Source organism: Salminus brasiliensis, chromosome 13 (genome assembly GCF_030463535.1).
Source record: "Salminus brasiliensis chromosome 13, fSalBra1.hap2, whole genome shotgun sequence".
Taxonomy (NCBI): domain Eukaryota; kingdom Metazoa; phylum Chordata; class Actinopteri; order Characiformes; family Bryconidae; genus Salminus; species Salminus brasiliensis.
Window position 1 is genome coordinate 30,927,212 of NC_132890.1, and position 23,174 is coordinate 30,950,385.

The window sequence follows — 23,174 nt, forward strand, 5'->3', positions numbered from 1 at the left end:
TGTGAATTCCTGCGATGTCAACAGGAACGCGCCTCCTTCGTGAGATTGTTTACTCAGCTTCTCCTGCTCTTTTTCTGGAGCTAAATAAAGGCTGTGTGCTGTGAAGTCGGCTGGAGATGCTCGTCGCCAAACACAATAAAATCTTCAGTCATGTCAAAGCAGGGAATATCACTCGCACTGCATGAGTCTCTGATTTACCACCCAGCTCCCTGCCCGACTCCAGCAGCTCTCCCTTCAAACTCTGGCCAGGGGATCCGAATCCCATACGTAATACTTAAGAGACAATGCACACACACACACACACACACATATATATATTATATATATATACACACACACACACACATTACTGTTCTGTTATACTGTTCTGGCACCAAAATACTGCTATAAAACACAAGGTATATTCAATATTTAATATCTCTGCACAAACTCTTCCGAATGAAAGATTCATTAAGTGTGCAGGGTTCAATATTAGTTACATCTTAATATAATCATACACATTATTTCCCAAAGAAAAACATCTTGCTTTCACAAAACACTTCCATCAACTACTTAAAAACCCAGCTGTGTAAATATTGTGTGAACAAGGTATTTTTTAAACATATATTTAAACATACATTAATTCAAGTACATTACATTTAAATTCATTAACAGCAATTTTAAGAATATTTCATTACATTACATAATACAGATTAAAGTTAAGAACATTTGTCACATTAACTTGCTTTATAGAACAATTATGTAACTTTAACTTACATTAAAATTTAGAACATTTACATTACACTACACTTACATTACAGACCAGTTAGGTTATATTTACTCACATTAAGGTTTAGAACTTTTATATTAACTTACGTTATAGAACATTTACACTATATTAAAGGTCAAAATATCTGTTACGCTAACTTGTTATAGAACACTTAGGTCATATTCATTTGCATTAAAGTTTAGGACATTTATATTAATGTACGTTATTGAACATTTACTATAGATTAAATTTCAGAACATTTACTAATATATTTCTGTTAAATTTCAGTACATTATGCATTTCTGTTACAATAACGTTAAGAACATTTCTGCAACATTAAACTACATTATACGACATTTAGGTAATACTAACATACTTATTTTAGACATATAATGTTTTGACAGGGATGACATTATTATGCTCTGCAAAGAAACGGGAAGTGTTTGAATATTGCTTATTATGACTATTTAACCCCATAATAAATAATAAAACCCTGTTCCCTTTTTTTTAGTCATTCTTCATTCAACACATCTTGGCTGCTTCTATAGAGGCTGACTATAAAGAAATAGGTGTATATGTAATAGGTGTAAGTACATATATATCTAGATTTGCACTATAGGTCACTCTGGGTGTGTCTGTGGTATACCATTGGCTAAAATCTGCTGCACGGTTTGACGTCAGGTGAGGTTAAGTTCATTCGCTGAGGTCAAAAGGTCACTCAGATGTTTATGAAGAGAGAAAAGGTTTATTCACTGTTGGTCGCTCAGAGCAAGAGTGTATACTTGTGTATGTGTGTGTGTGTCCTGTGGGGGGTGCCTTTAATGAGAGCAGTTAAAAGCTCCTTCCTCGTCCATTTGAGACGGATGTGAGCTCAGAGAGAGCCCGGCTCCAGCGGTAAACAGAGCGCGAGAGAGAAAATGTTGTGTTAGTTGATGCGGCCAATTAATTATATTGCAAGCCATTTAAAAATCTATAAAAGAAGTACAAAGCGGTTTAGGCTGTTTGAGAAATTGTAAGTATGGTATTAAAAAATGCAATACGTGTGTTTGAATTGCTCGGGGCGGCGTGGTGCTGGAGTCTTTCTGAAACAGGGAGAGGAGCAGGGTCTTTAAAAGGAGGAGTGTGTAAATTATGCATATCATTTTTCTCTGGTTCTGTTCTTTCATTCTCTCATTTTTTAAAAAGAGAGAAAAACATGGCTGCGGAGGAAAATGAGCGTATTTTTTGTTCCCACTGTGGGTGTGTGTGTGAGTGTATGTTTGTCCTTGGTTTGCCATATGTGTGTGTGTGAGGGGTGGTGCATTCAAGTGTGTGCGTGCGTGTGTGTGTGTAGGGGGGTGTTAGAGGTTTGCACAGGCATGAACCTGAACTGTACTGGAGAGTTTCAGACCCTACACAATAAGGCTTGACTGGTACTGGTCAATCTAAATCCTAAACCCGACCTGGACCCGGTGAACACAGTGGTAGACTACAGCGTTGTGGAAGAGAGAGAAAGGGTATGCAATATATAGGGCATGTGAAAATGACAGAAAGCCAGAGTGAATGTGAAAGTGTGAAGTGTGAGAAAGTAAGGAGTATGTAGTCATTACATGTGAAAAACTGGCCTGAAACCCCAACCGGTCTGAAATGTGAAGTTTTCTTGAGTTCGGGTCGGGTACCAGATCTCTAGTATGCACGTGTGCGTCTGTGCTACCCTTCCTGAGCCAACAAAATATCAGGTTTTGGAACTTTCCATGTACAACACTGGACTCAGGTTTGTTTTCTAATGAGTGATTAGAATCTTCTGTCTCTGGGGCTTCGAGTGGCTCAGCAGTCTAATGCACTTCCACTAAGGCCAGAGGGTCGCGAGTTCGCATCCTTAGCCGTGCTGCTATGCCATCAGTGGCCGTAGTCCGAGAGAGCACAAAATACTGCCTTACACTGGCCTCGTCTGCGATCCCTCCACCTCTGTTAGCGTATGTAAGCTGGTCGGGTTCAGGTTTCACAGTCGAGGAGTGTGGGTCAGGTTCAGGCTTCCATTTCATTCCCAGACAAACCTTTAGTGTGTGTCTGACATGGTGTGTGTGAGGGGCTGTATATAAGAGAGTGTGTGTGCCTGTGCCTGTTTTGCCAAGGGTGTTGGTGTGGGACTGTATATACGAGTGAGTGTGTTAGTGTGTGTGTGTGTGTTTGTCCCTAATCTGACACTGTTCCCTGAAGGTGTCCATCTCTCACTCTCACATTGAAAACGGTCAAGAGCTGATCGAGGCAGGGACAGATAGCTAAGGGGTATATGTGTGTGTGAGTGTGGTTGTGTGTGTGTGTGTACAAGTGTCTAGACACAGGTGTCTGCTAACTTGCTGTGAGTGGGGTTGTGTGTATATAAAAGAGTACAGAAGTACCGCTAACACTTTCACAGGCTTTTGTGCCATACTCCACACACACACACACACACACACACACACACACACACACACACACACACACACACAAACATCTCAGCTCATCACAATAGTGCTAGGTCTCTAAATTATATACAATCACCACACAAGAAAAGTCTGGTGTCTTTCATTACTCCTACTTTAGATTTAAAAAATCCAGACAGGATTCCAGACTTATCCGTCCAGAGCACATTGGTCCAAAGGTCCTGGTGTTTGTTTAGGTGTTCTCTGGCAAACTAGCAAACTATACAGCAAAGGGTTTCCACCTTGTACACACCTATGAAAATCAAACTGTCTCTTTCTGAGGGTAGATGCTGTACTTTGACTTCAGCTGTGGAGAGAGCTACCTGTAGGCCCCAGGATGACAATTTAGGATTGTTGGGGACGTCTTGTGGTCTGATCTGCTAGGATTTCTGACCTGGCCATGTTGGCAGTTTAAATGTTCTCAACTTGGACAGTGGGACAGCTAAAAGCTGAAGGCCTCAGATAGCTCTGTGGATACTGCCATTGTGAGACAATCAACAATCAAGAGCAAACCAAACTAAACGTCTGAGGTTTAAATAAGACCTCCTCCAGAACTCTAACTATCTGCAGCTGATGTGCTGCCCCGGGGGAGCAGGGAAGGGTAAAAGGCCTAGCTCAAGGGCCCAACAGTGGAAACGCATAGTTTTTAATCACTGTACCTAAAGATTATATCCTGATAACAATGAAATATTGGCATATCGCCCACCTATAGTGTAACGGCAGGATTGCATCAGTCATTTAAGATGTCTTGAAATAAAAGGTATTTTTTGTGGTCAGGAACTCTCTCAGATGTTGTTGTAATTCTTACCTGACAGGTACTGTTATTAGGGTAAAGGGATACAAGCAAAGAAATGTTTGGTAGGCTTATATGACCCTCCACACAAATCCTGCCCTTCATGTCTTTGTCACCTAGAAGGATTGTTAACATGGCTGTAGCTGTATCACCTGTACTGAGCTGTTGTTAGCAGGCTGCTGAAGTGGCTGTAGCTGTATCACCTGTACTGAGCTGTTGTTAGCAGGCTGCTGAAGTGGCTGTAGCTGTATCACCTGTACTGAGCTGTTGTTAGCAGGCTGCTGAAGTGGCTATAGCTGTATCACCTGTACTGAGCTGTTGTTAGCAGGCTGCTGAAGTGGCTGTAGCTGTATCACCTGTACTGAGCTGTTGTTAGCAGGCTGCTGAAGTGGCTGTAGCTGTGTTACCTGTACTGAGTTGAGTCTGCAGTAGCCGTTCAGAGGGAATCGGATCACGTGTGTTGGGTCCTGGTTCCAGCCGGCGTTGACTGAGTTGCACATGACGTCTCCGGTCTCAGGGAAGATCTCCTCGATCAGAACTTTCTCTCCGCTCAGAGCAATCCTCTCGCCGAGGTCAGGGGTCACGCGCACCACCAGGCAGTCACAGGGCTGGGCCAGGCGCCGCTGCTCACGCTCCTGCTTCCATCGCTCCAGCTCCTTCACCATAGGAGTCAACTGATAATACCGTGCCTCCTCATACAGCAGGTGGAAATCCTAACACAGGTGGAGAGACAAAAACAGATGGTTTAAAGGGTAAAACTGAACCTCTCATACATCCATCAAATCTACACTCCAGGACTACAGCATAAAGGTAACCCTCATTGAAAGGCTGCCAGCAGAATGCCTGTAAACCGTTCCACTAACACAGACAATGCTGCTGCCATTACAGGCCTAAACATTCCTTCATCACAGCAAGCTATAGCTGTCTGTGGCACTCTGCCAATGCCCCCCCCATTCTCGCCCCTCCCCCCGCACCCCGGGGGGCTTCTAGCCAGGGGTGATTTGCACCTCCCGCTCATGCCTTTAATTTCCCACGAGTCCAGATGGCAGCGTTCCTGCACCGTTTCCTTGAGCGATGCCACGATCTGGAGGAGAGAGAGGGTGCGGGCGAGGGAGCAGGAGAGAGAGAGTTTGGGACGGATGGAGAAAGACAGGGGTGCACAGGAGGCTGAAAGCTCCATGACTCACACTGAGCTGGATGAACTGTTGCCATTCAGGTCCATGCAGATATTGGACCTTTTGTTATACAGAGCAGCTTGGGCTGCTGGTGAGAAGCTGGATTGGTGGCAGTTTCTGCTACCAGCCTTCCTCCACCAAATATGTCAACGTAATCTCAACCTGCTATAACTGAAGCAGAGTATTAATGACCACCACCATACCATCATTTCCTGGTACTCCATCAGAGTCATATCAGAATATTATGATAACCACCCTTGAATTGGATGACACTAGCGAGATATAAGGGACAGTACTGGGTGATGAACTGTGTTTATTAACCACTCACTGGAGTCGTCGCTCCCCTCTGGCATCAGTGGCCCGTGGGACACCATTGTTATGCCGTTGGGAGACGGTACACGTTCACTATGCCAGCTCTAGTACATCCCCCAAAGTTAACTGCTACCTCTTCACCCGGTACCCTATTATCATGCCCTTTTGCGATGCCAGCGATGTCAGCGTGTCTTACCCATCCTTTGCCCATGTCAATAGTTTTGCACTCTGCTACAGCTGACTAGTGTGCTCGCTTATTTACACCTACAGCAGCAATCCAGCAAACATGGCTATGTTCTGACAATGCTGCGACAAACTATAGTTTTTATTTTGGAAAGTTGTCAAAAGGAAGTCTTATAACCAAGAGTCTAAAGTTGAGGTTGTGACACTGATGAAAAAGTGTAGACTGTGCATCCAACATTGTGTTTTTGCTGGGAAACCCTGTCACGTGGCATCTGTGCTGTCCCGGATTAGGTTCATTCCAAACCAGGGGTGGTCATAATATTCTGATATGACTGTGTATATCTTATATATCATGAAAGGCATCACAATCCTCAACATTGTTTCCAGATTGCCGACCTTTAGATGTATCCTTGCAAGCCCATGACACTGTGCACTGTGATGTCTAATGCAATTGCATTGTTGGAGCACCAGTTTACAAGCAACCATCATCCATCAGCACCTCACTGTAGTACAGTCATGTGGCAAACTCCTCCCGATTTCCAGCTGTAGTCTAGTTAGTAGATTATAGTAGAATACCAATCTTGAACCCCTGTGTAACTGGAAGCAGTGCAGCACGCCCAAACTGTACGGTCAGTAACGATAAACCTTCACAGAAGGTGTTTCTGATAAAATGGCCAAATACTGTAGACTCGAAATGTGTTCACTGCATAACAGTTTGATGTAGATTCAGCCTCCAGAATAGTTGCATCACGCAGCTATATTTCAGAGAGAGAGAGAGAGAGACAGCGAGAGAGAGAGACAGAGAGAGAGAGAGAGATAGAGAGACAGAGAGAGAGAGAGAGACAGAGAGAGAGACAGAGAGAGAGAGAGAGAGAGAGAGAGATAGAGAGAGAGTGAGTTAGAGGCAGAACAAGATGCTACTCGCTCCACCATCTCACCAGTTTTTAGTTTTCCCGCTCTTCCTTTTTACCTTTCTCCTCTCTTACTCTCCCCAGAGCTGCTGGCCTCTCTCCCAGGCAGGAACTCTCAGTACCCACAACATCCCAACTATCCTCCGCAAGACCTGCTCCACAACCAGCCAAACGCCCCAGGACAACACCTCTAAACCACCTTAAACCACAGCTGAACTTCAGCTTCACCTCAGCTCACTAGAAAAGGCCCCACCACATGAAAACTAACCCCTGTAGCATCCTGTCATCATCTCTGGTGATGCAACAGATGCTCTAATATTTAAGATCACAAAACAGAAGGGATCGCCTTGTGTTAATTCCCATACTCTACTCTATGTCTCTCGCTCTCTGTTCCTCTCTCTCTCTCTTATTTTCTCTCTCTAGCATATGGCTGTGGGGAGCGCCAAGGTATCAAAGTGCTGCTCCTGGTTAGGTCCGAGTCCTGATGTGTCTTTAACAGGCCTCTCTCTTTCTCTCCCTCTTTCCCACTGTCTACCAGGCAGGTTAGTCATTCTGAGCCCTGAGGACTAACATAAAGAGGTACGGGGGTGAAACAGCTGAAGAAAGCTGAAGAAAGAGAGGGAAAACAGAGAGATGAAGAGAGAGAGACAGAAAGAGCAGGAGCTAGCTGAGGAGGACAGAGAAGCTGCCAGTCGAGAGAACAAGACAAGCCCTCCCTACAAGCCTGCACTCAGGACATTCAGACAGCTCCAAAATAATGATCTGGCCCACAAGCAGGAGAGATAGAGGGTGAAAAAAGAGGCAGAGAGAGAGAGAGAGAGAGAGAGAGAGAGACAAAGACAGAGAGTCGAGAGAGAAACTGGAGGCCTAGCCTTGAGTTCCAGGTGATCCTAAAGTACATGAAATAAGCTCCATCTAAGGTCACGGGACATTTCAGGCACAAATCTGTTTTCTTTCCATTCAGTTAAATTCAGATTTATTTATACAGACTTTTCACTACAAATGTTGTCACAAAGCAGCTTTACAGAGATCCGTGTCCGAGCCTCTTTTGAGCAAGCCAGTGGCAACAGCAGCAAGGAAAAGCTCCCTTAGATGGAGGAACCCTTAAAAGGAAGCAGGAGACTCAAAAGGGGAACCCATCCTCCATGAATTCATTATATCCTCCATGAATTCATTATATAGTCAGAGATAAAAAAAACAAACAAACAAACAATAAACGTTTTAGGGTGCATTTAAATATATATATATATATAGTCTTCCAGAGTTCCTCCACAGTTCCCCTGAACTGCCATTTATTTTGCCTTAATAACAGTCAGCACTGTAGAAACTGCAAGCTGTAAACACTTGGCTATATTCTTACAGCTTTCCTCTGCCCTGTGGATATTGATTACTTTTGGTTTCTGATCTTTAGACAGTTGCTTAGTGGAGCACATAGCAGCTGAGTGTCCGTAAAAGAGTCAGAAAACGCAAAAAGCTTGGAAATGTGATTCAGCTGACAGTTTCTAATTACAACTGGTGACATGCCTCAGGCCTGATTACAGCATGTGACTAAAACGTGTGTCCAGCTAGCTCGGTTTCTCACTGTAGAAGAGAGCAGTAGAAGATGTACAAATGTAAATTATACTGATCACTGGTAACTGATAGAGAAGGTCAGTTTTAACCAAGTTTAATCAAGTAATCACGTCAGCCCTATTTGCTTTACACTAGAGAATGATTTCCTATGCAGATCGTCGCTGTACATGTGATCCGTGGCTCTGAGGAATAAAATAGCAAATTCTGAGTCTGCGACCATCTTCAACACAGCACAGGAAGAGGCTGAACAGATAAACAACTGGTTACTGCGTAACGAGCAGATTTGCATATTCCGTCCCGCACAGCAATCAGATTTCAGTCTGGCTAACCACCAGAGACGCATTGGACTGCCCAGTGTAAACGCATGTGGCTAAAATCTCATCAGGATACGATCCAAACACCAGTCGCATGAAGTGACGAGGTCTGTGCCTCTGTCACTCAAACGTTTACTCTCTAAGGTGTTCAGCACCAGATTTCAGGATCAGATTTCACTTTCAGAGTGAGATCTCTCTGCTTCTAGACAGCAGAACCTCTAGAGGCCGAAGTCTAAAACTGCTCATATTTCGTCATTCCATTAAAGCCCTGGATTCATCAAATGCTGACTTCAGCCATGTTTCAACACATACATTTAAAAAAATCCTCTAACGCCTTGTTCTGCGTCGAGGCCGGACTCGGGATAAAAAACTGTAGAGAATGCACTTTTATAGTGCAGGTCACGAGTCTGTGGTTTGAGAAGACATATATATATATTTCAGTTAAATTATTGAACTCTTGTAAGTATGTGACCAACAGAAAGAGAACAGTTCCTTCTGCACTAAACTCTCTCATGAAGTAGCCTCATCAATAAGTGACACAATCTCTCATCACAAATGTTAAAGTCCGTATTTCAGAAGTCAGTCGTTATCAGGGCTTTATATGAATGGGCTACTGCAGGAATAGAAGAGTTTGAGTTCATACAGTCCATACATGGAAACTAAGCTGCAAAAATGTCACAAAAAGCACATTTACATCCACGGTATATCCGCTGTGTCTGTCTACAGGATTCTAGCACTAGTCATGAACATTAACCCCTTATGCTCCATGACTTTTATTACACCCTAAGGTTTATTACATACCACAAGCACATACAAAGGTAGGTTAGCTGTGTCTAAGATTGTGCCTTATTCACTATATAGTGCACTGCTCCACCATTTTGTAGTGTTGTCTGTAAACATAGCGCCAGTATGTCAATGCACTGTAACAATCCCACAGTGCATTGCAATAAAATGTACAAATGTACAATAAACGGACATGAAATACCCACTGCGTACCCACTGCGCTGTTTGGTTTGAAGATTTTATGGAAAATAATGCAAACTGGCAAAGAATAACTAATCAATAACTACATATAAAACGTCTAACTTGCTAAAGATTACTAATCAAAACTACATGCAAAACCATGTGAGGTGGCTAAGAATTACTAATTAATGACTACATGCAAAGCAATACACACTGACTGAGTTGTTCCAAGTGGGGGAAAACGCCAGGGATCCCTGGTGGTTTAAGAGGTTAGGGTTTTAAGGAGTGTCAGGACTGCCTTTTAGTCAAGGCACGATACAAAGCAGCCAATCAGAACAAAGCTTGTTTACATATATCAGTCTTAAACGTGGAAAAGCAATGTACAAAACACATGGAAAATGTAGCATATGAGCCCCCAAAACTGCCCTTCTCCTAGTGTTACTGCATGCTACGTGAGATTAGCCATGTAGCACTGAGTTAAGCGGATGTGCATGCACATGCTGGAGTGCAGTGAAGAAAAACGCTTTGCTACAGAGCGCAACTGCAGCTGTAAGCACTCTCACACATAACCATGGTGTACAGCAGCAATCTGTTATTGTTTACTGGTGTATCCTAGCAGCAGATAATCCTTTTCCCCCTCTCTCTCTCTCTGTATCTTCCCCTCGCTCTCTTAACAGAAACAAATTTCCTATCTTCCACCGCTGCATGCGAAAGCCATTCCGTCTGGGCTCTGCTTTCACATTGATTTAGAGAAACACATTCGGGCGTAGCTGCCAGCATGGGAGCCCTGTACTGCGCCTCAGGGCAGCGCCAAAAAGCGATGCCGAGCGGATAAGGACATGCTTAATCCCTCCAGCAACTATTTGCATGTTTCCTTTGTGCTTCTCCTCTGAGTTTACGCAAATCAGAAAGTACAGGGAGCCAGTAAGAGAGGCAAACCCACCCTGCTTCTCAAATCCTTAAATTAAATAGTGCCTAATTTTTCTGATTATCCCCATGAGCTCCATCCTGGTGTTGGCTCTGTATTCATTTCTTGCACATTTATATTTCATGTGATTTATATACCATTAAAGAAAAGCCACATAAACATAAAGACAGGAGTCAGCAGTCAGAATGTGCGGTTGGTCAGTAAGGTTACTGATGTTTTGGCTGTTTGATTGAACTTCAGTCACTGTTCAGTTCCACAAGCAGCTCACCTGATTTACTTTAAGGAAGGGCTGATTAGATAAACTAAGTGCTGGATGGGAACTGGGAAATACAGGCATTTCCTCAGGAGCTAACACACTCACACGCTCTTAGAAATATACATGTATGTATACACTATAAGGACAAAAGTATTGGGACACCTCCTCATGCATGGTTTCCTCTGAAATCGAGGGTATTAAAAACGAGTTGATCCTGCCTTTGCTGGAGTAACTGCTGGTCTCTGCTGTCCAGGGAAAGAGGCTTTCTACTACATTTTGGAGCGGTGCTGTGAGGATTTGATTGCATTCAGATAACCGCCCCGTCAACTCCAATCTCCATCATAGTTCCACTGCTCCACAGTTCAATACTGGGGGGACATTATACCCCTCTAACCTGTGAAGTTAATAGGTTTTTGCGTGACAATATGTACAGTTTGAAGAACAATAAAGCTTGCTTCCAGATTTCTCCTGGATCACCCCAGCCAGCACGTGGATGTGTCCAATTCCATCACCAGCTCACCTGATATAACAAGTGTTTTGGAGATGTTTAAGGACCATAGGGCTTACACCTGGCATTAACACGTGCTATCACTGATCGGATCACATTCAGATTTCACTTGTCTGCATGAAAAGCCAGGTTAAACAGTCCCGACACGCACTGTGATCGGATTACAGATCTCGTCCGCATTTAAATACAAGTGTAAACACAATGCGTTTTCTGTGATGGGACTGTTCTATTGTTCCATGCCGTTGTAGTAAGTAAAACCCCCAGCGCTCCTCTTAACTATTCACAGTCTCCCGAAGGTGGACAATTTTGAAGGGGAACCATTGTTTACAGGAAGTAAACTCGGATCTCATATGGTCACAGTAGGGGTGCATTTTAAAGACAAGTATAAACTGGTCAAAGTAGATCCAGATACTAAACCCATGTTAATGGCAGGTGTGAACAGAACCACAGTGATGTAAAATCACTACTTTTGTGTGAATATTATTTGTGTTTTGCTGAGCAAATAAACACTTACTGCCCAGATAAGTCTGTTAACTGAGAACTTCACAGGTGTCTCAAACTTATTTAATATGTGAAGGTGTAGTGTAGTGCAAAAAAACGAATTAGCACCCAATGTGGTGCACTGTTGGAGCACTATTAGAACATTGCTTATGCTATGGCTGATGATCTGAAAAAACCACCTGTCCTTGAAACGATGCAGACATGGATGATGAACGAAGACACAGAAAAGCTCCAAAGTTACTTGGAATAATATCTTCCTACATTAGCATACGTTCAATTTCTGAGATTTCTAAACAGCGCCGATCTACACGATGCACAGCTGTAATGAAGCACAGACATAATAAAACCTAGTTCTAATAGAAGACGGTGGACATGCATGGCCACTGCAGTAGGAGCCAAGGGCAGTATCTGCAGTCCAGCCTGTAACGTCTTTATGGCTGAAGCTTGTGGACACGGCTTTTCCTTGTGAGAGCTCTCTCTCCACTGTAACCTAATAAACAGGAAGCCTCCACCTTGTCGACAAGCTTGTAGTGTATACAGCGCTTACGCTACTTATTGTGTAGTGTGAAGGCAACTGTGTGCATAAAGCTTGGCCAAGCGGAGCAGCCAGGTTGGAGAGGATGTTCTCATGCGAAGAAGAAGAAGACAGGAGCCAGGTGTGTGCAGCCTTCCTGAGTTAATATGAGCTAACCCAGCTGCTGTGGCATAAATACACATGTTTTGTGTGTGTGTGTGTGTGTGTGGGGGGGCGGGAGTTCAGCCAAGGACAGGGACACAAAGAGGGATTTCTACACAATTCACATCAAACCACAATTCCACAATGTGTATTTCTACTGTGCACATCAGTAACCCTGTGCTCCTGATGAACCAAGAGAGGTTTCACAGCATAGTGTCCTCATGTCCACTAAGAGCTGCAGCTCTATTGGAAGCTTATGAAGCGTAAATGCGTTACAGGAAGAATGTAATAACGATAAATGACATCATTTAAATCGAACAAAGCCTAACAAGCTGCTTAACAAGCTGATATGAGGTCTAGGTGTCTCACTGCCATTAAAGTGTTCTGGAACTCCTGTAGACATTTCAAGAACTTCAGGAGAGTTGGACAGATTTAGTAGACCACAGAACCCCAGAGGTTGGGTTTCCAGTCAATACCTGTAAAACTCTGCTGGACTTTGTACTGTATGGACAAAAGTATTGGGACACTTGCTCATTCATTATTTCATCTAAAATCCATGGTTTTAAAAAAGGCTTTCTACTACTTTCTGTAGCAGTGCAGTGAGGATTTGACTGCATTCAGCAACTAGAGTTGTTAGTCAGGTCAGGATGTTCGATGATCACCATCCCACCTTATCCCCAACTCATCCCAAAAGTACTGGATGGAGCACCAACCATCATTCCAGAGAACACAGTTCTTCCACTGCTCCACAGCGCAATGCTGGGGGGCTTTATACCCCTCTAGCCCATGCCTGGAATTTTGCATAGTGCCTATGAGTTAATAAGTATCTGCTCCAAATGGTCCAATTCTATTGACAGTACATCTTTACAGGGACTAGACAACTGATTTGTGTGTGTGTGTGTGTGTGTGTGTGTGCATTTGCACATCCGTGTCAGCAGCTTACAGTAAATTAATGCATTGATTTGGACACACAGTGTAAGTACTCTATTAAGCGGCCAAACTGGCCGTTAGCTATTGTTCTGCACTTTCCCGTCCCCCCACTCTCCCACTGTGCTGGGTTTCCAGTGTACTTTCGTTTAAAAAAAAAATGTCATGACACATTTCATAACGCGACGCAAGCGAGAGCTGCACTTTTCGTGTAGCTGCAAGGGGCGCTACAGTGACAGCCAAGTTGTCATGTACCGCCGGCATGCTCTTTTGTCATGGCAGACCTGTTTGACAGACCTCTCTATCCAGGTACCAGAACCAGTACTGGTCTCGGATCAAATGGGAACGGTACCCAACCCTAGTATCTAGCCTAGGTGTTTCTTCCACCCTGTGAAGCACAGATTACAGCTGACATGTTTTTGTACCTTGAAGTCATCAGGGAGCAACAGCTTGCAGGTCCTGAGGAAGCTGAGGATGTAGCGGAAAATCTCTCCATCCCTGTCGATGAAGTAGTGCTGCTTCAGACTGTCCAACACGATGGGCTCAGTGCCGTTAAAGAGACGACTGATCCTGCAAATTAAAACACACACACACACACACACGCACGCACACAGTTAATGGAGTGAGGGCGGCCTCCTTCAAATGCATGAAACAATTACCATTTCTTTTTCAATTTTATTAGGAGCGAGCCAAAAAGGTATTAGCACTCCGGGTTGAAACAAGAAGCTCAAGGCACATTAAAGAACCTGTTTGAAGTATTTCTTCTCTCTCCTCTTTTATTCTGTGGAGAGAATAAAACAATGGCGCATTCTCTGGCAGAGGAGACAGGGGCTTGGCAGAGGTGCAGGTTTACGATTTCACTACTAAGATGTCAATTAAATGAGTCATGCATAAATCAGCCACGGTGACTGTCTACATGACACGCTGCTAACCGGGGAGAAATGACACTTTTTTGATGCTGAAAAGCTGCGCCGTGGATGCCTTTCAGCGTCGGGCTATTTTCAGCACCGATTTCAATGGTATTCGTCAGCTAAGGGTCCATGACCACTTGCTTGTGTACGACGCGAGAGACTCAGTGTTGGAGTAACACCTACTGCGTTGGACTGGTCCCCAGTGAACACTGTATACTTACACTGATCTCCTGCCTCTCCTGCCTGCCTGTAGGTGTTAATTCAGCATGGGGATCAATGTGTATGAATGCGCACATACAAAAAGCAATCTCTATATATAAATGGAGTAATTCTAATGTGCCGTCTACAGAATACGCTTCAAAACATGATTACTTTAAGAATTTAAACAGTGCATAGTGTCATTCTAAATCTATCATACAGTCATTTCTGCAGTGTAACAAATACAGAGGTCTGTTTTCTTCACACGAAGCAGTGGATGCTCTTTCTTACTGTATTTAAAGGAAACTTCAACATGTATTTACTCTGTACATTAAAGCAGAAATATGCGAGAACTGGTATTCATGCTCCTGGTCTCCCTACAGTCAGGAAGTGTACATGTACACATGCATTTCTGAACAAGCTGAGAGATACAGAACCATCAACTGAGGCAGTAGTATTGCTAAACCTTACAGAAACATGACTCGGGTCCTACCCGCTTCTCCAAAGGTACATGCAATAGTGCAATAGCTGGCATGCCATACCCGGAGCAGCAATGATAGAGGTGCAATTCTCCCTATAACAGGTCATGGGAGCGTTATTTTAGGGTAAAGAATGCTACATAATTTTGCTTTAAATCCCAGAAAAGCTAGTATTAATTATTATTCAGTTATTAAGCCTAATGCAGAAACTATGGTGAATTATTTGGTGAACATTTGGTGAAGCTTAATCTTGTGCAGTCCCACCAGGTCCTATTTTAGGGACTATGAAACTGATGCTGCTAATTATGACAGTGATCTAGGTGTGAAAGTGAAGAAGTATGGGCTTAGATACGGGGTCTAAGAGGTTAAATAGGTGGGTGATCAGGCACCTGTTGGCACAGAGCAAGTCCATGTTTGACCCTTTTAAAAGTGTTTGAAAACAGACGAGAAATTGAATGGTAAGTGAGGAAGAGCAAAGAGAGCGAGTGAGCTGGAGAGAGAGAGAGAGAGAGAGAGAGTAAAAGTGAGTTAGACACTGATAAAAAGAGAGAGAGTGTGTATGTGTGTGTGATGTTGGCTATAGGGCCCCATCATATCCTAGAATGGAAATTGCAGTAATCTGTAAGCTTTCATGGCCTATGTCTCCTTCTCGCCTTAAGACACGATGGGGTACCTTCTTCATCTCTCCGTTTCTGTGTGATGTTGGTCGTGCCCACCTTTCCTCCCCACTCTTTTCTTCCCTTCTGCTCCTCTATCATGTTCTTTCCTCTCTTCTTCTCCTCTACTCTTCTAAGTTGTCTTCTCTCTTCCCTCTGCTGCTCTTCTCATTGTTGGCGCTCTCCTGTTTTCTCCTATGCTTTCTTCTCACTTTCCTTCTGCTCTCATCTTCTGCCATTTCTTCCCCTGTTCTCCTCTTAGCTCCTCTCCTGTCTTCTAATCTTTTCACTCCTTTGCTCTGCACGTCTCCGCTGTTCTCTCTTCTGCTATCCTCCCTTTTCCTGTTGTCAGTTATCCTTTCTTCTTCTCATATCTTCTACTCTCCTCTCCTCTATTTTATTCCCGTCATTATTTTCTGTTCTCTTCTCTTCTGTCTTTCCTCTCCCACAATGAATGGCTTTTTCAGGGCTACTTAGCTTTAGCACAACATTATTCCACCTCTACTGGATTTGTCTCAAACAAAGGCATGCTTATAACAACGGGGAAATTATCAGGCAGCTATCTCAGTGACCATCGACTAGACTATGATGTGGTAAGACTGAAGGGAGTCATTTTGACACTGGCCATGAAGCGGCCACAGAGAATCGACTCTTTTTTAGGGACATTTAGTAGACTGGTTCATTCAGGTTTACTTGCTCCCCCTTTTTTCATCGAACTCAGCAGGTCACTAAACTCTACGGTGGGATTTGTTTCCCCCACCTGTTTTCAGATAGTGACATCACCAATCAGTGATCTCCCACAGTGCCCCCACGCTGTGGCTCTCTTAACTGCACATGTGGGAATAAGCCTATTTGGACGTGAACTAGAAAGACACTTAACAGACACGTCAACTTTTCGAGATAGCGTCTTTAACATCATTAAATATGGTGGAATACGGTATTACCGTAATACTGATTTCTGTATTAGTGCTACTGTCCAAGAACCTCTTTACAGACCTGCACAGAACCTCTGATGGGTTTGAAAGGATGACTAGACAAAGCATGATTGCAGAATTTCCAAATATGCTACAATAAAAGCACACAATGTGCATGCAGACAGAATACCAACGACCTTCACTGAGTTCATCTCCACATTTCCAGCCAAGGCATGTGAGATATTTGATTCTGTAACATCCCATGCATTGTATAATGAATAAAATGTCATAAATAATTACTGAAACCAATTTAAACCCGGAACTAACCGTGAATCTGCCACTGCTGCTGCCGTGTGTGGGGTATTTTTGACTTACAGTAGTAGTTTGTATTCCCTAATATGAGATTTGATAAGAACTACACTTCCTGTCACCGCCAGACTCCCTCTCTGAACTCTCTTAAGCCAATGGCGGGTCGTGGCGTTATCGGCGTGGCGATGCAATCTCCTCTTTAATCTCAGCCGAGGCTGCTTGGGTCAGCTGACCGTGCGGCGCAACCTCAAAGAGAAATCACAAGAAAGTCAAGATTCGTTCAGGCTGTTCCCTCCCGAGTGCTTGTCAAAGCCTGTTACGAGGCCAAACAGCAGAGAGAGAGAGAGAGAGAGAGAGAGAGAGAGAAGAGAAGCGAGAGAGCGAGAGAGCATCTTTTGAGAAATAGGTCACTATTCTGTAAGCAGCTGAAAGACAAAAGTTACAACAGGAATTGCAATATTCCTGTACAGTCCTTTATCTCTACTCTCACTCTGCCAGAGCTTAACACAAAGAGGGTGAGGTTGTGTTAAGCTCTGGCAGGTGTGGTAGGAATCTCGCTACCAGGAATATCTGCACTTCTGTCTGTAACTTTTGTCTTTCGCTGTTACAGAATAGTGACCTATTTTCAAAAGATGCTCTCTCGCTCTCTCGCTCTCTCTCTCTCTCTCTCTCTCTCTCTCTCTCTCCGAGACGCAATGCAAAAACACAACAGACTTGAAACCAGCTTCAAACAGTGCAAATTCGACACAGATCTGATGTTTTCAAATCTGACCTATGTCCTTTTCATATGTACTCCTGGATTGGATGAATATCACACAGAGAACCTGTGGTGTCCTTCAGTGTATGTCATGCTGTAATAATGAACGGCTGTTCGGATCAAGCGGTGATCCAGCGTCTTCTGCAACTCTCTGTGTAGTGCATCCAAACAGTGCACTATTTGTCCATCAACGAACCGTCTGCCAATCAGTCTGTGAGCACAGATACATACTTATAGGACGTATAGAGCACATAGTCACATTTGAGTTTCACCTGACTGCTTAAAAACAAGCCAGGTGTGAACAGAGCCAGGGCGTATTCTGATCGGATTACGACAGGATCACTTAAACCACATTCGGACTGATCAGAGAAGCCTGCTAACTACACTTAACACAAGTGTGAACGGGATGCATTGTGCATGATAGGATACAGTTAACGAACGATTATTTCATGTTAAGATGAGTACATGTACCTTGTTTGACTATTCAAGGTTTCATTAAGTTAAACAAATCTTTGCAATAACTGGGCGAACTGAATAAAAAAATTGAGCTCAAAAGATACAACTTATTTAATGTGTTTATTAGCTTACCTAGATATTCAGGAGCCTAATACTTTAACACAGTACTTTCCATAACTGAACAATTGGTCCATTATGATTTTGATGAATCAGTTAACAGGGAAAACAACGCTGGTGTGAGTCTGTCAATAAATAAAATGCTAATCAAAGATCTGAGATTTCCCAAGACGTCGTTTTGCATCCCGCTCTTTCAAACAAAGCACCACATTTTCTAAATCAAATTTAAATAAAATAAGTAATTATCAAGGGAAAAGTAAAATATGTTGCTCCTGAAAACAGCTTTACACAGCCTGAAAGAAGCAGGTTATTAACAACAGCCAATACCATACTAAAACACAGGTATGTATGTTCTTATCTGACTCTACTGTATTTCTGTTCATACTGTTTCCCCTCTAATGATAGAACAAAGAGAAATGCTATAGTTTGTGTGGTCGGCGATGTCATGTAATCCAATCTGACATTATTGTGCACAGAAACAGCCGGTTGTCTGCCATGTCCGACTCCTAAAACAGCTCTTTGCAGAAGAAGCAGCCACAGCTTTTTCAGAAACATCCGTCCACATGAAACTACCAATAAAAAAAAAAAAAACCCTGACCCCGGAGAGCAGCTTCCAAAAGCTCAATGTTCAGTGACCTAAAACACTGCTCGTTTTGGTCAGGAGGTCAAAAACTGTGAGAAAAATCTGTTTTCTGTAAGTATCCATATCCGTGTGGGCAAGCAAGTCTGTCAGCATTAGCAGCTCTGAAAACCGGTCAGCAGAATTTAGCTGACCAGTTTGGACCTAAACGCAGCTCATCCTTCAACCAGCTTAAACAGAGCTGAACAGCAGACAGCACCCAGTTACTTAACTCTACTACTGCTGTTTAACAGCGGATTAGGCAGTTCCTCACTGTGCTGAGGTTTCCTCATGTTTCTGCTGTAGATGTTCTCTGACCTTTGGGTCCTGTTGTGACTGGCACTGAGGCGTTAGCAGCAGATCCTATAAGTTCTAAGGTGGGGCCTCCAATGATCACAGAAATGAGCTGAAGGTGCCCATAAACTAAACTTGTCGCCGGTTCACCGGCTGTCCTTTCTTGGTCCATTTTTGGTAGTTGCTGACCACTTCGTACCAGAAAAACTCAAGATCTGCCTGGTGTTTTGGAGATGTTCTGACTCTTCGTCATCTAGCCATCACAATCTGTCTCTTGTTAAAGTGGCTCAGATTCTTATGCTTGCAAATTTCATCACCTTCAAGAGCTTTCTGTTCATTTGCTACCTAATATATCCACCCCTGGATGAGCCACTGTAGATGAAGACAATAGTGGTGCTGATGTTTGTGGTGGATCTGTTGTGGCGGCACAGGGGGAGGATTTACTCAATATTAGACAGGTGGTACTAATGTTATGGCTGATACAGAACCATTCCACTGCATTCCAGGTAGGTAAAGAACTATTTAACCAGCCATAGAATCATTTATGCACTCAAACATTTTCTTAACTTGTGTAGCGGGTAACACACTGTTCTCCCCGTGGCAGACTGGGGTTTGAGTCCCTGGTCAGGCAAGCACACCATGCAACACCAATTAGGACACGACTCCTAACACTACATTCACCTGCATGTGGAACATGATTCTATGTAAATCGCTCTGGATAAACCCATCAGACAAATAGCATATAGGTAAGTGTAATTGTTCTATAGAGAACCTTTAGTGGAGAACTCTTTTTTTAAGAGTTTAAGTCTAGCGAACTAAGCTAAAGTAAAAGCTACTTTTTAAAGAAGGATATCAAGAAGGACCCGCGTTTGGTCTAATCTGCCATGTAAAAGGAGTTTCCCTGTTAAATATTCTATTTAGTCTAGACTTAGTCTAGACTTAATGGGGATTTGAAAAACGCCTTTAGTCTTGAGGTAAAAGCAATGGGTTCTTCTGAACCAATCCTGCAGACTAAGCTGCATTATGACCTGAGGATCGCTGGTTTGGATTATAGGTCATGCTGCCTGCCATCAGCAGCCGGAGTCTAGGAGAGCACAACTGGCCCTCTCCAGGTGGGTAGATGGCTCTCTCTTTCCCCACATCACTTTTGTGTGATGCTGGCCGGCATGGGCATCTGCTAGCCAATGCATCAAAGCTGGGTACCTGGCACTTTCCTCAGAGTGTGTCGTTTGCCCAGTGATATTACATTGGCAACCGTTCAAAAAGAAGTGGTGGCTAGTTGCGAAGTGTTGGAGGAGGCATGTGTCAGTCCATCCCCTTCCAGTGTTGGGAGCATTACTAACAAGTGGGTTGGGTATTAAGCCAACTAAAATTGTGGAGGAAAACTGGGTAAAAATGTAAGAGAAAAAGAAAAAAATGGGTTCTTCAACCATGACTATATAACCCTTTTTTGCTACGAGTGTAGTTTACTGTCTGTCCTAATAAAGGCTCAATTCTCCAAAAAGGAACCGTTACAGGACAGCGAAGACAGACGTCCTCGTACGTCACTGTGACGAGACTTTATTCATTTAGTTGCTTCTGACCATTTTGGCTTGTCTATTCATCATGAAACATAAAGGGCAGCTGTTGTTTCTGGAGAATGTGGAAGTATAAGACATGAGAAGGTGCAGTTATGAGGTTTTGATACGATGGCCATGCTGAACAGAACGGAACGCTGGCTTTTTCTAAGCTTAAATGAGAGAGAAATGTCTGTCAGCACTGCTGTGGGTATCTTTTTATCTTCTGGTCAGATTAAGAAGCTCTCGCTCTATAAACGCCACCCTTCGCCCTTCACACTCTCTCTTTCTCTCTCTCTCTCTCTCTATATATATATATATATATACCTTACCCCTTTTTTCTCTCTCTCTCTCTCTCTTTCTTTCTTTCACTCTCCCCGTTTTTCTCTCTCTCTCCCTGTCCCTTCTTTTTCCCTCTTCTCTGGAAATCGATGCAAAATGCTTTATAAAAAACCAATACTCATCTCCCTGTTGTGCCTCAGGTCTTCCTTTCTCATATGCTCTTGCAATTCTTCCAGCTAGAATTTCACCATACGCCTCCAGGCCAACTCTGTTTTTCATCTCCACTTTTTTAAAAAGCAATTAAAATGCTGCCTGTTTTTCTTTTCTTTCCCTCTCTCTCTCTCTCTCTCTCTGTCTCCATGTTTCATCCTCTCTCACTTCTTCCTTCTTTCTCTCTCTCATTGTGTCTCTGCATCTCTCTGTCTTCGTTCCTTTCCCTCCCTTGCTCCTGCTGTCTCCACGTTTCTCTCTCTCTCTCTCCTGTCCCCTCTCAATAGATCTGAAATTTCCTCTTTCTTTCTTTTAATTCCTTGCTCTCTCTCTCTCTCTGTCTCTATATTTCACTCTCTCTCTCCCTCTCCCTGTTCCTTTTCCTCCCTCACTCTCTCGTTCTCTCCAAGTTCTGTTCACTCTCTCCATCTTTCCTGTCTCAGTGTATCTCTCTTCGTTTCATTTCCTCCCTCAATCTCTCTGTCTCCATGTCTCTCTTTCTCTGTCTCCATGTTTCGCCCTCTCTCACTTGTTCCTTCTCTCTCTCTCTCTCTCTCTTTGTGTCTCTGCATCTCTCTGCCCTCATTTCTTTCCCTCCCTTGCTCCCTCTCCATGTCTCCATGTCTATCTCTCTTTTTCTGCCTCCATGACTCTCTCTCTCTCGTCTGTCTGTATATTTCACTCTTTCCCTCTCTTCATATGTCTCTACCACCCTGTTTATACCTGGTCACTTCATGAGTCCTGGGTATCAGGATTATATCTGGATAAGGCCGAGCCACACAGACCTGCCAGTGTAAACACAGCCAAGCCACATTTAAAGTACTATACTATACTGACCCTGATCCCACCACTCTAACCAATGTCATAGCAGTGTAAACACAGCCATCTCTCCAAGATGCACTCAACCACCAAAACCTCTCCCAGTACAACCAGAACCCCTCCCAGTTCAACCTAAACACCAGTAGTAATTGTGGCACAACGAGTGAATTTGCATAATCCGTCCCACACAGCAATCAGACTTCAGTCTGACTAACCGGAGTCTGACTATCCAGTGTAAACGCAAGTGGCTAAAATCTGATCAGGATACGATCCAGATAAAGTGAGCAGGTATAAACGGGTCTCTCTGTCTCTGTGCATGTTTTCTCTCTCTCTCTCTCTCAATTATTTCTCTTCTCTCTCTGTCTCTCTTCTTTCGTCTCTCTCACACTTCTTCTGTCTCTGTCTCTCGCACCCCCCCACCCTCCTCCTCCTCCTCCTCCTTCTCCTTTCGGTAGAGCAGTCACTCCTGCCCGCAGTACCTGAGTGGATGAGATTGTCTCTCTCTCTCTCTCTCTCTCGGCTTTCTTTCTGTCATGAAAGATCGACAGAGCTGCCTTTCAGAGAGTGAGCGAGAGAGAGAAAGAGAGAGCGAGAGAGTGAGAGATGCAAAATGAGACAGCAGTGTGTATGGGAGTGATCTGTTTGTGTGTGTGAGAGAGACAGATAAGCTGAGGAAGTGGAGCTAAGTCTATATCTGAGTGTGTGTGAGGGAATTCAGCAAGCTGGGAGGTAAGGCCACTCACTGGGCTACATGTCAGCATCTGGCTCTCACTCCTGCCTAACACACAGCTCAGAGAGCCAGGGGTGAGCTATGGGTCAGATACACACACACACACACACACACACACACACACACACACACACACTCTAAAACACACCTCACAAGAGTCAGAGTTTCAGACCAACCGCCTCTTTTTTTATGGCTGCATTATAAATATAGTGTGTTCATCATTATCACAGCACTGAAGTCGCTGAAACACCTCCAACCAATCAGAGTGAGTTTCTGAGATCTGCAAAGCCTAATATAACCCTCAGCCAAACGCCACGCTGAGCAGCCTCACCAGAAACCTCTCGGCCTCCTGAATACCAGCTCAGATCTAAGTAAAGTCCACAGATTGAACTTTTTTTCCCCAGCGATTCTGCGGCGTGAGCGATCACCCGAACACCCACGTGCCCTAGCTGAGCGTCACCACATGTTCGTTAGCTCTGATTCTCTTCAACTTCCCATCTGTCCCACGTTACTGATCTCTGTCAGGAGCGCTCGCTGAAGTCTCTGCGCTTGCAGCCAGCCCTGCCTGCGGTCTCCATCAATGTTTCATGGCTTCTGTCTCTCCGCCCCGGCCGGGGGAGCGCGAGACTAATGCCGGCCCATTAGTTACTGCACTA

The 23,174-nt window shown here is 43.8% G+C and overlaps 1 protein-coding gene across 1 annotated transcript in view; it reads right to left on the minus strand.

Annotated features, from left to right (window-relative positions):
* The window catches only part of LOC140575497 (BTB/POZ domain-containing protein kctd15-like), a 29,060-nt gene extending 13,366 nt beyond the window's left edge, over positions 1–15,694 (minus strand). Inside the window, exons 1-3 of the mRNA XM_072695846.1 lie at positions 15,585–15,694; positions 13,637–13,781; positions 4,393–4,698 (exon numbers count right to left, since the gene is read on the minus strand). Coding sequence (XP_072551947.1) covers positions 4,393–4,698; positions 13,637–13,781; positions 15,585–15,694 — 561 coding nt within the window. The remainder of the gene's footprint in view (positions 1–4,392; positions 4,699–13,636; positions 13,782–15,584) is intronic.
* Positions 15,695–23,174: the final 7,480 nt, after the last annotated feature.